At 42.1% G+C, this 12,767-nt stretch overlaps 1 protein-coding gene across 15 annotated transcripts in view; it reads right to left on the bottom strand.

Annotated features, from left to right (window-relative positions):
• LOC138918383 (LHFPL tetraspan subfamily member 6 protein-like) overlaps positions 1-12,767 on the bottom strand; it is a 334,036-nt gene that overhangs the window by 129,826 nt on the left and 191,443 nt on the right. For all 15 annotated transcript variants that reach the window (XM_070239657.1, XM_070239649.1, XM_070239648.1 and 12 more), the window contains exon 3: positions 2,862-2,960. In XM_070239657.1, the coding sequence (XP_070095758.1) occupies positions 2,862-2,960 (99 nt within the window). The remainder of the gene's footprint in view (positions 1-2,861; positions 2,961-12,767) is intronic.

Below are 12,767 nucleotides of genomic sequence, written 5' to 3'. Positions count from 1 at the left end.
TAGATTCACCATCGAGAGTGGAATAATATTGGCAAGGCAACCACAATGCCCACCGCAGTGCCTGACACTTTGTCCTTTCTCACACACTTCCCATGGACATTCTCTTTTTGAATATCTGCCTCTCCTGCTAGTTTTTAAATTTCCTAAAGACGGTGAATAGTGTCTGTTTAAATTCATTGCTGATGCCATATCCCCAGCACCTAGCACAGGGCCTGGCACATTGTAAGCATCCCACAAATATTTGTTGGCTGAATAATTGAATGAACGCACTCCTTAAATAATCTTCCATGTGGAATCAACAACAATTATTTCTTCCAGGGTGTCTCTGGAGAGAGAGTAACGACATTTCAACAACAGCATGCCAAGGAAGTGACCCATATTCCACAAAAAGGAGGGCATGAAGCTTAATAATGTTAATATGTCCCAATCCTTGGAAGGAAGACATGTCCACATGCTGTCTCCTCTGAGAGGAGGCAAAAATAAGCTGGATTTTCAGAAGTGGCAGAGACAGGATGTGGCCATGGCAAGCAGCATATATGCCACTAAAACTGGGCCCCAGAGCCATCCTTACTGAGCATGCTCACCCTCACACACATGCTACAGCTCCTAACCCCAGTCCAAGGTTCTCTCCCAAGTTTGCTCCATAATCTGTGACTTCACTCATTCACTGAAGTTTAGGCTTCATCAGTGTTCAGGGCAATAGCAATAATTTTATCAAGCCAGAAAAATAGGAAGTTACATGGGTCAGGCACAGTGACATCTCTGTGCCACAGTTTCTCATTAGGTCTTCTTTTGAAAGAAAAGATCATGGAATCTACAAAAATAATAGTAACTAGAGAAATAGATCTCAATAAATCCAAAGTACTTATTCAAGGGAACTAGAACCATTTTATCTGTAGATGATGCCAGTTTTGATTTTTTCTCTCCTCATCCAATCTAAGAGAAATTTAAAAATAAAGAGGCAAAAATTAAAACAAAACTATAGTTTTTTAAATTGCTAAAATGGCTTTGGTGAGTTCAATAACGTAAGAAATTATTATCACTGGTAAAGAGGCAAGTGTTTTATTTTTTAAAATTAAAGTTTGACATTCAAATTTTTAATCCACAATTCTGAGAAGCTATAAAATACTGGGGTGCAGTAATGAAAATTGCAAAAATAGGATCTGAGTTTCATTATAACCTGCTAATTAATCTAACAATATACAACAGCAAGCGATCAGCAAGAAGAGGCTTCTAATCAAGTTGAGGCCTGTGTGAAAGAGCCAAAAAGGCCTCCAACACCAGAGAAAGCAAAATACCAAACACTGTACTAAAATAGCTCCCCTGGACAGTTTGCCTTCCAAAAAAAATAAAAGCTGACCGTCAACTTTGTGCCAGCATTTTTCCCTTCTCTGCATTTATGGCCATCACAAACGAATCCAGACTTAGGAAAGCTTCGTCATCAAGGAGGGAAGAATGGGCAGTGGGAAATCTCTTATTTTTTATCCATGCAAATTAGGTGGTATTTAGAGCATTGTCTTCTCTACTCCAAGAGCCAGGATTATTTTGAGGGAAGCAGGGAATCTGTTATCCACTGGGTCAAACAAAAATTGCTTCATTTTCAAATTCGCAGACTTTCGATCTGGTGTCACACTGTCCATTTTTCTCAGTATCCAACAGAACATTTTTTTTCATAGACGTTCTAACAAAAATTGTTGTAAATGTTTTGGGATATAGTAATACTGCCACTGGATCAATTCCCTCAAAACTTTTCTTCTTAGAGTGAAATATTTAATGTGAAAAGTGGATGTTTAAGTTAGTAACTCACTATGCACTAATTGTCAAAAACCTAGTCTATCCATACATTAAGGGGAAATATATTTGCTCTCATTTGGCAATGTGTTTTATGGGGTCATAGTCTTTGATCTAGTAACAATAATTCTAGAAAAACATCATAAGAAAATAATTCAGTTAAGAAAAGACATTCATTAAACTACTCATTGCAATATGTCTTAAAATAACTGAACCTGGAATAGACTAAAGGTCCAACTAAAACGAAAGAAGTGGTTATGTAAATATAGGTTTATCAACCCACTGAAATATTACCTAATCATCACAAATTATAATGGTGCAAACCATATAGTACCATGCCAAAAATTTTTATAGAATGCTAAAGAAGTAGATAGTCACACATGTACAAGTGAAAAATACCTGAAATTTTCTCTTTAGTACACAGGAAAATTCAGGAGCCCTTCATTAGCATGTGAATTCTCACCTATTTAACCACACCTCTCCCCCTTCTTGGTCTCTCTGATCTGAGGAGCCTTACTGATTCCTCCCTCCTGCCTCGCTATACTGTAATCCTTGCCTGCAAGGTGCTTCTGTCTGCTGCCAGACAATCCGCGTGCATCCTTTTGTTCAAGACCCAGCTCGATGCCCACCCCTTTCACAAAGTTATTGATGACGCTGGAGTGAAATTACTTTGGATTCTTTAGCCCTTCCTGTCTTCGCCTTGATCATTTTGTTTGCTTTATCTTCTCAGATAGACTGTGAATTCCACAGAGAGAGTTATTTTTAGCATATGCAATGAGTAATAAATATATGATTTTGAATGAATTAATCAATGAGTATAAACTCTTCAGAGCAGGGCCATTTCTTTTCTTTTTATGTACAATACTTCCCACAGTGCAGGCAAACAGTGGATTATCAATAACTCTTCATTAAATAAACAGATAAATAACATATGTGTATTAGTACACATGACTGCTGGCTGTAATACTGGGATGTGCTTTTCTTCCCTGTCCCTTTTCCACCTTCTGCGTCTATGAGAGATGCGATGAGGTTCTTTTCTAAAAGGAAGGCCATCCATAAAGATCACTTACCCAGGTCAAACTGGCCAGAAACGTAGCCACAAGTCTGCCGGACTTCCTCACTGTCCCAGCCCAAGGGGTAGAGGGCACAGCCAGCACCGATCAACAAGCCTGCAAAGAGATAGAGGAGAGGGCTTTTACCAGTGCCCCTCTGCATCTCTAGATAAAGTGGGGGGGGGGGGGGGATGGGGTATCAGTATTAGCACGATAACAAAGGAGCATGGTGTCTGCTTCTTGGAAAGCACCAGCCACAGCTCCCTTAAGCAATCAAAGGTCAGTTCAATTCCAAGAACAATTTCAAGTCTGCTTAACAGGAAAAAAAACCTTGACAGACAGCTCAGATTGGTTCCAACTTTGCCTTTTAAAGCATTAAAAGCCTTGCAAATCCTGTTTATGAAATACAACCCAGAAGCCCGTTTAATCACTCTTGTAAAAAGCCAACCAATTCCACCATCAATCCGTGTAAACAAGTAATTCAAGAGCAAGCAAAAGTGCCTAATAGGTTACGCTTCATCATTCACTAAAGTGTTTTTTTCCAATTTAAGAATCAGAATAGACTGTTTCAGCATCACCAAATTTTACCAGGGCAGAGGGAATGTAGAGATATTCAGGACCCACTTTGACACATTGATTGAACCTGTGAACTGTAATATGTGCCATTATGCTCCACTGAGAAGTTGAGAATCAGGGAGCATCCATCTACTTGTCTCAGAAATACCCTAGAAGACAGACACTTAGTGTAATCTAAGTCCTCCTTGCAGCTAAGACCAAAAAGTTTAATGATGAAACTGAAGAAAGTGATCATTTTATTTTAATATAAATTAAGCTATAATGGCAGCACACTCTGAGCTGACAGTTGTCCATTGGCAAATCTTTACTTTTGCGTCTAAACCTGCGTGGTTTTACAAGAAGCTGAATGAGACTTAAGCACTCAGCATTTGAATGTGTAGGCTAATCTGAAAGCCACATCCTGTCACATCAATCAGCAAGTATTATGAGTCTTATCATAACCTGTTAGTCCCACAAGCGTGCTGAGCCGTTAGGACCAATGCATCCACATTCTGATTGGTGAGAACACCAGCCATGTCTGGGGGAATGTGGGTTCTAAGGTACTAAATGAGGGAGCCCCCTAAAGGAGAAAATCCATTAATATGGTAACGTAGAGGTGGAATAACAGGGTCCCAAATGCATCTAGAAGAGGAGACCACCAATATTTCTGGATTGGGTCTCTTCCTGCCCCTCTCTGGTCCTTCTCCCCCACCTCTGGTGGGACTGGAGCAGTTGTAACCTATACAAATAGTCTGTTTCCTCACAGGCATCTAAGGAGCAGCTCCTTTCCACCCCCTTCCCCCAACCTCTATGCTGAGCTGTTAGGAGAGACATCCTCCATGAACTGACACGCTTTTCCCATCCTGGTGCCCCTCTCTCCAATCTGTCCTTTGGTCAAGAATAAAGCGACCACCTAATGCAGAGGGGCTGTGATCCAAGGAAACACCTATAGTCACTGAAGCTGCAAATCACTAATCCCAGGATGCCCATATGCAATTGTATGAATGTGAATTGTGTTGAGGCAGAAGAATAATCCAGAAAGCAGTAATAGGAGGTTTCGCTGACTAAGCAAGTGCCCTAGTGACCAGCTTCCTTAGGCTTTTGCCCTTAGGATAGAATTTACAACACTCTGAAAACAACTCCAAACTAGTTTTACCACCATCAGGTAAAGAGACAACGAGGATGCCAAAGTTTGTGTAAACTGAATTCATGAACGTTTAATAAATAATGCAGTATCCTTTCCATGATACTCAGTTCTTGAATTAATAAGTAACACCACTTTCTGAGACTTGTGAGCAATTGTTTACGGATGACAAGGGAGACAGGCAGTTAGAAAATGTCCAAGTGTGAGGAAAATGAAAAACAGTAACATTTAAACCATCAGTTTTCTCTTTATCTGACAGCAAATAAATGATGAACAGTTTCATTTGAAAAGCTAGTGTTCTTTTAAGTATGGCTGAAAAAATACATGTCATGCATTCATGAAATCACCTGCTTTGGTCCAGTATTATGCTGGGCACTTTGGGAGGCTCAACAGAGAGGAGCTTATAAACACCTATATATAAAGCAAGAGGGCCTGTGGTCCTCCGAGCGGTAGAGCACGTGGCAGTCAGGGCTCTTCTGTAGAACACTGGGCTGTCTTTGGACACTACGAAATGTTGATTCAACAACAAAAATTAGGAACAATTTTATGCACAGGAAATTTGTGTTAAGTGTATGATTTTTAAAAAAGAAAAATACCATGAGCATACGCTCACATTAAAAAGAGTTGTTCACTGCAGGGCGATTAGCTTATCTGGATTTTTATATTAATATTTACGTAGTCTTTCTTTTGTCATCTGGGAATGTTTGCTAACAGCAAAGATACTGCAGATTCTGAAAGTTTGAGTAACACTCCTGGGAGAAAAGTGTATGTTGCAAATTGATCAGTCTAAATTGGCTGTTGCAATTATTAGGTTCTGTAAGCAAACAGCAGTGCCCTCCTCAACACCTTGCTACCACTGTGGGTTAAGGTGAAAGCAAGTCTCAGACCAAATTCGGCCAAATATACAACAAATACTTATTAGCAAGTTGTCACAAAAAGCAGTCAGATGGCCAATACTGTAAGCTCAGTGAATCCCTTCCCCCGACTCCATCAGATAGCCATTCTAACCAGCACCTTCAACACACAAGTACAACAAATATTCAAATATCAAGAGGAGGGCATTTCAGGTCAGAGCAGGCAATAGCTTCCATTTAATGGAATGAGAAGCCAGCCCTGGTGATCTAGTGGTTAATATTCTGCACTCTCACTGCCGGGGCCCAATTTCATTTCCTGGTCAGGGAACCATACCACTTGTCTGTCGGGTGTCATAGTGCTTTGCTGTGATGCTGAAAGCTATGCCACTGGTATTTCAAATACATCCATTGATGCACAGGTTTCAGTGGAGCTTCCAGACCGACAGACTAGGAAGAAGGATCTGGCCACCCACTCCTGAAAAATATTAACTGGGCAGGATTCCACTCTGCTGTACACAGCGTCACTAGGCGTCAGAATGGACTCCATGGCACTAGCAACAAAATGGAACGGGAGAGGGGGCACAGGACCAAAGAGAGTTCTAGACGTACACTGCCTAATAGCCATGCCAAATAGCTCAGTAGCCATGTGCTACTGAACCATTTTCATAATCGCAGAAAGTGCTCTTGGAGAGGGATGTTCTAGACCTAAGACATCCTTCAAAAGGATGCTGGGCTGGCCAGATTCCAATACCCTAAGCCTGATACTACTTGTTAACAATCAAAATCATCCCTGCTCTTTTAGATTCTCCTTTTGTACTTGGAACTAAAGGCCAGGAAGCTACATTTCAAAAACTCTCCTGCTAGCAGGAGTTCCGGTTTATACTCTGTCAGTGAGAAGCCCTCAAGTGAGATTTGGAAGGCAAAAGAGAAGGATACTCCACGTTCCCCATTAGCAGCTGCAGCCAGGGGCATGCCTTTCTGCAGAGAGTAGATGTGAGATTTTGGGAGTGGCTTCCAGGCATCTCCCTCAGCATCACCCACGAAGGGCAGATCATCACCTACCCTTAATTTCCTGATTTCCTGAATTCGTCAAAGCAGCTTCTCTGGCCTCCACTTCCCAAAACCTTCTACTAGGTCTGTGAAACTTTAAACCCCTGGGCCACGTCCCTTCCCACTTGAAATACCTAGAGTGGTTTCTTTTGCTGGCCAGACATTGGCTGGCGCATGCCCATGTCCATGTTCAAGGACAGAGGGACTGATACAAATCTTTCTATCCTCCCCTCTACTTGAACATCATCCATTTTCTTAATTAAAAATTATCTCGGGGCTGGCCCCGTGGCCGAGTGGTTAAGGTCGTGCGCTCTGCTTCAGTGGCCCAGGGTTTCGGATCCTGGCCATGGACATGGCACTGCTTGTCAGGTCACACTGCGGCAGTGTTCCACATGCTACAACTAGATGGGCCCGCAACTAAAATATACAACTATGTACTGGGGGCATTTGGGGAGAAGAAGAAAAAAAAAAGAGAGATTGGCAACAGATGTTAGCTCAGGTGCCAATCTTTAAAAAAAAATTATCTCTAATACAGTTTATGCTAATTAACAAACATTTGAGTAAGTAGAGATAGTGATGTTAGAAGGCTTTGTGTTAACCCACCTCTGTGGTATGGGCTCTGGTTAGGGAAGTTAACACGCTAATTAACCTCTTCTGCACTGTTTGGTTTTAGCAGTGTTAAACCCTAGACCAGCTTGTGGAAATCGTGTGATGGAAGCATAGTTTGAAAATTCCTGAATTAGATACCACTTAGATATTATACTGTGTACTGAAAATGGGGCTCAGAGAATATTCTGGAATTTGAGGTGGTTGCTCAAATGATGTCTTGGTGACCTAATGGGTTTTAAAAGCTCCAGTTGGCTAATTCGCTCCTGGGGAGTAAACGGCTTAGTTAGAATTGCTGGCTCACAAACTTTTATATTATTTACATGGATTTTCTTTATTAGATTTATAAATCTTGTGGTTACCACATGGGCTTAATTATGTGGTATTTTAACCAAATTCCTATGTCACTGCCATAAAAGACATCATTAAAAAAAAGTCACATTATCACACTTTCTGAATGTCGTGAGCATAGGAGTAGAAGTGAGAAAAGACTGTAAATTGAGGAAACAATCCAGGAAGGTGGCAACAGAGATGAGGTGGGTGGAAGAGGTGTGAGATCGTTTGCAGTTACAGGCTCATTTGCAATTAAGAATGAATCTATTTTTGCAATCCTAAAGACTTTGCAACTTTTAAGGGGTCAGGAGTAAATCACAAATTAGTGTAAATCAGTTCAATCTCTAAGTTTTCACCCAGCAACTAGCTGAAATCAGCTATCTGGAAGCAAAAGACCACGAGGAAGGTCATTTCGTAGGAGGTCTTAGAAATTTAGAGAGAGGCTGCCTCCTAAAAAGGAAAAAAAAAATCCAACAAATGACTCAGTAATTCTTAAATTTAACAAACTTCATTTGAATAATGCATTGACTATTAGGCCATTTCAACCTGAGTACCCTAGGGTTTTGGCCTCACTCTGTTCAAGATAATTAAAATATTTTCAGAGCCAGGTCAGTGAAATGACATCTAGGGAGAAGACAACGTTAACGGAGAAGTGAAAGCACAGACAAATGCAAAGGGTGGGAGCACTTGGCAGCTGTGTGTGCAATGATGCTGTGTTATCAGAGGTCTGCCTTCAGCCCCAAATGGACTGCTGTGCCTGACCCTTAGCTCGGACACACTGCCTGCCCGTAAACCACCTACGGGAGAGAGTTGCTAGTGGGAACTCTATTCGTTTCACACAATGCTGGAAATATCTGCCATGATACTAATTATTTCTTAGAATTTGAGAGTGAAGTCTGAAGTCTAAAGAACGCAGTGGTCAGAGTAAGAACCCAATGCTGGGAATTTTCCCTTCTGCAAAACTCTTTCTATTCAAAGTCAGTACTTAACACTTAGCCAGCGGAATATTAACATAACAATTCGGCTCCTGCCAAGAAGGCAAAACAAACCTCTAGTCAGCCACCGCCAATTACTCTCCACAGGTGGGAAGAATAGAATCCTCATGTGAAACTCATAAAGCCTTATTTTTTCCAGGCCACGCTTGAAAGTTTTTATGTGATCTCACTTTTTTTTCCATGACTATTGCTCCATTCTTTTTCCACAGTTTGTTATTTTTTTCCTACAGTGTGACTTTTGCCACCTATCGCCCCTTCAGTGGTCACAGCAGCGTTTCCCATCAATTCATCTTTTATGTTTTTTTGGATACTTTTATCCGTCCTCCAGTTCCTTTATCGTCATTTCTGTGGCAAGCACCGAGGGAAATTGTTTTCTTTACTTTTCTCATGAAAGCTGCCAGTCTTGTAGCCTGTTATCTGGACTTCTCTTTGGAAGACGTTGGCACGGTTCCATCTCCAAGTCTCCATATGCTAATTTATGTACAGGATATTCGAGCATTTTCAGTCTTAGATAAGGGTCCCTTTACAAAATGTAACAACAAAATAAATCCAGAGTGGGGAGGGAACGAGAGCAAGGGCCAGTACTACAACTCTTCAGCCTTGTAAACCACAGCTCCTTTCAAAGTGCTTTCTGGAAACTGAGGCACAGATGACGGAAGAGGTTTGTCCAAGGACACAGAGCCCAGGTCAATGACAGGCTCCCAGGTCCCAGTGCAGGGCTTTTCCCCACCTATCATGATCCCAATACTGGGACATAAGTCCACTCTAAGGTCCCATGGTCACCACCCACAACCTGAGTTCAGCCACAGACATGTTGGATTTGACCAACATCATGTTTTACTAAGTGGAACTTTTCACCTGCAAGACCAGATTTCTTGTGTCTCTTGAACGATTGAAAGACGTGCCAACAGTGAGCCTGCACACAGCTGGCTAGAGCCAAGTCATGGTGGTCCCATTAAACAGCTCAGGTGCTCTGGCCAGTCCAGAAGGCATGTCAGAATGGGGATCCCTGGCTTACTTCAGCCATTACTGGTTCTTTGAATACGTCTTGAACTTGCTCATCTCTGAAAGTTGAAGCTCTTCTCTCTGACTGAGACACTCTTTCTCCTTACCATAAGCTGAGACACCACCATGAAAATACTGGCTGTTAAGGTCTAGAAACCTCAACATGCACCCTGCCCTGCCCAGGCCAGCAGTGAGCTACAGGTTTTACGCCCTCGCGTGAACTCCTACTGGGGTGCACTCTGTACCGTTTATTTTGGGGCCTTCCACCTTGCATGGTAGTTATTTGTCAGTATCACATCTCCTGGAAGGCTAGAAACTCTAGCATATGTTCGCTTGCTCACCAACTCATGGTATTTGTTAAATACTAAGTAATATTATTTATTCAACATTTAGAAGAGCCTCAGAATAATTATGTGATAGCTATATAATAGATAATAGAAAACATATAATTGCTTTCATTTGGCAGAGGAGGAAAGTGAAGCTTAGAGAGGCAGCCTCATGTTCATGAGGCTAGTAAGCGGCAGATCCAGGGACTTACTTCCAGTCTGCCTGAGCCCTCACCCAGTACTCCTAACCTTTACCTTCTAATGCCTCCCAGATCCCCAAGTGTTCGTGGCCCCAGCTCTGGGCTGACCACTCATGTCCATGCATGTACTGAACTCCATATATATAAACGGAGAAGGCAGAATGCGACAGAAGATGAAGAGAGATTTCAAGGCACCATTTCTCCAGGATTGACTCTAGTCCCACCTGTAACCACAGGCAAGGGCCCTTGGGAACTTTACAGATCCCCCTTCCCTGAGTGACAGGGAAGCAGATCCTGGATGTGAGCCCTAACACACAAAGCTCGTCCACAAAGAGCACATTAAGTCATAAAGATGAGCGATGAATTCTTTATCATCAGAAGTTTAGCCAAGGAAAGCATATCTTGTCCTAATGCTACAATATAAAATAAAAATACGATCACTTCTGAACTATCAAAAATATTTTTACAAATCACAAGACTTATTTTTTTGCTGAAAATATCCTGCAGAAGACAACATACTTTAGGTCTTGTTAAAACGTTTTCCAGAATAGCTCCTTGATTCTCATTTCTTCTCCTCCATGTGTTCACGTGTTTGAAGGCACACAAAAGACATACACAGCATATTAGATGCCAGAATATCTGCTCCTTAGCTCAAAGCAAAAACTTCACAAGCTAATTTCAGCCATGAGTGACCTGTCGTCTTTGGTCTGTCTAGAGTCCTAGGCAATCATTGATAGAAAAAAATAAATTTGTTTCAAATGATGAAACTTTGGGGGAGATTTTGCAATTTCTATGGGAGAGTTTTCTGGTAAATTACATCTGACTGAAAGCAGATAGTAGTTAAGAGTGCCCCATTTCCGCCATTTCACTTCGTTAGGTCTCAGTTTTTTTAATGTGTAAAATGGGGAAAAGACCTCTCTTTCAGGGTGGTTGTGAGGATTAAATGAGAGAGTGCACGTCAAGAGATGGGCACAGCCCCTCACTATAATTCAGTGAATGGTCTCTATTGTTAAGCTTTTGGTTTGGGGCTGCATGTGGGGGAGCGTGGTGGATTTGGTTGAAGCCAATGTGTGTTTGTATACACTTGCCTGAAATCGAGTCCTCCTCTCTCAGAGAAGCTCCTCTTCTTCGATGGAATGTAGGAAAGGTTTAGCAAGCACATTCCTGAAACCAACTGTGAGCAATGAACACCTGCCCCGCAGTCATATCAGCCATGCAGACCTCAGTAGGTGCCAGTGAAACAGCCACAGCCTGGATTTGTACAAGGATAGTACTACTTTGGTTTGTGCCATTTTTTTGTCTTGCTTTTGCTTTTTTACTTTTACAGGCACTTCGGGCGTTTCTGTGAGGCAGATAGAGCCAGAACTGATGTTCCCACTTGGTAGATGTAGGAATGGAGTCAAAGACAGGTGGGGAAATCTGAGTGTCATCATGTGGAAAAGCAAAGGCAGAGCTGGGACACAAACTCAGGGCCCCGGACTCCTCTTTCTGTGCTTTGGTTTACTGGCTTCACTCTGAGACTGCTGGAAAGGAAGCTAACAATGCTCAGTACTGCAGCTACACCTCTGAAACAAAGAAATGCTAGTTTTCACTGACCCTGAGGTGTCCTGTGCTACACCAGGAGAAAAATAAAGACACCGTCCCACGTTTCCAGAGCGGTATGGTCCAGGACAGCGCTTCTCAGACTGATGTGCACACAGGACAGCTGGGGGCTTGCTAAAATGCAGATTCTGGCTCCATAGTTCTGGGGCAGGGCTGGACCTCCTGCATTCGGAACCAGCTCCTGGTGAGACCAAGGCTGCTGTCCAGACCACACTTAGAGCAGCAAGGGTCTAGTGGAAATAGTGCAGGCTTTGATGTCGATCAAAACCTACCCAGATGTGTGACCTGGAGCAGCATGCTTTTGACTTCGCTGAGCTCAGATTTTCATCTACAAAATAGATCTAGTGGTGCCCATATCTTCAGCACTGTTATTGGGAATAAATGAAAGGCTTACTAAGTGTGCCCAGTTCAGGGCTTGGCATAAGATAGGGTCTCATTAAATGGTAGTGGTTGGTGTCACTATTAACAGTGATATTGTACCACTGGAGCCGCTTCCTTAGAATTGCAAACATGTCATTCTATTTTCCCTGCCAGTTTCAGATTCTTCATTAGCAGCTACTGGTGCTCACCAGTTTAAAACAAACAAATACACAAAAACACTACCTAATCAAAAGCAGAGGGCTCTGCCTTATTGCTTGCTCACATCTTCACAATGCAGATATTTTCTGGAACTGACCACATCGCTACACCTAAAAGTGATCACATTTCTCGCCCCCTCCCCCAACATTATATTACGAAAAATTTCAAACTTACAGAAGAGTTGGAAGAATTATATAGTAAACACCCATACCTCCACCACACACACCATCTAAGTTCTATGATTAACAGGTTTTTAAAATTTGCTTTATCATCTATCCATCCATTTTCCCATTCCTGTACTGATCCATCAACCCACCATTTCTGGGGGGGAGGGAGATGCTTATCACAGTAGGTTTCAAGCATCAGCACATGTGAAGCTTCTTTTCATAATTCATACTCCACCCTCTTTCTTCCCTTGGCCCAGCAGTCTGCGCAGACCTATGAAGCAGACCACAAAAGCTAGACCCAAAAGGCGTAACTGACACAAGACTGTAAGCCTACGGCCTGATGGCACTAAATTGGGACCTGGAAGTGATTTATATACCAATCTAGAGCAGTGAATACCTCCAAGCTTTTCACATTTCTCTAACAACCATCCTACAACCTAAAATAGGATCAGCTTGCTTCAGCTGTCTGACCCAGAAATACCAATGAACTTCACGAGACATTTCACAA

This window comes from Equus caballus, chromosome 17, assembly GCF_041296265.1.
Source record: "Equus caballus isolate H_3958 breed thoroughbred chromosome 17, TB-T2T, whole genome shotgun sequence".
In the NCBI taxonomy this organism is placed as follows: domain Eukaryota; kingdom Metazoa; phylum Chordata; class Mammalia; order Perissodactyla; family Equidae; genus Equus; species Equus caballus.
This window is presented reverse-complemented; position numbering and strand designations above follow the sequence as displayed.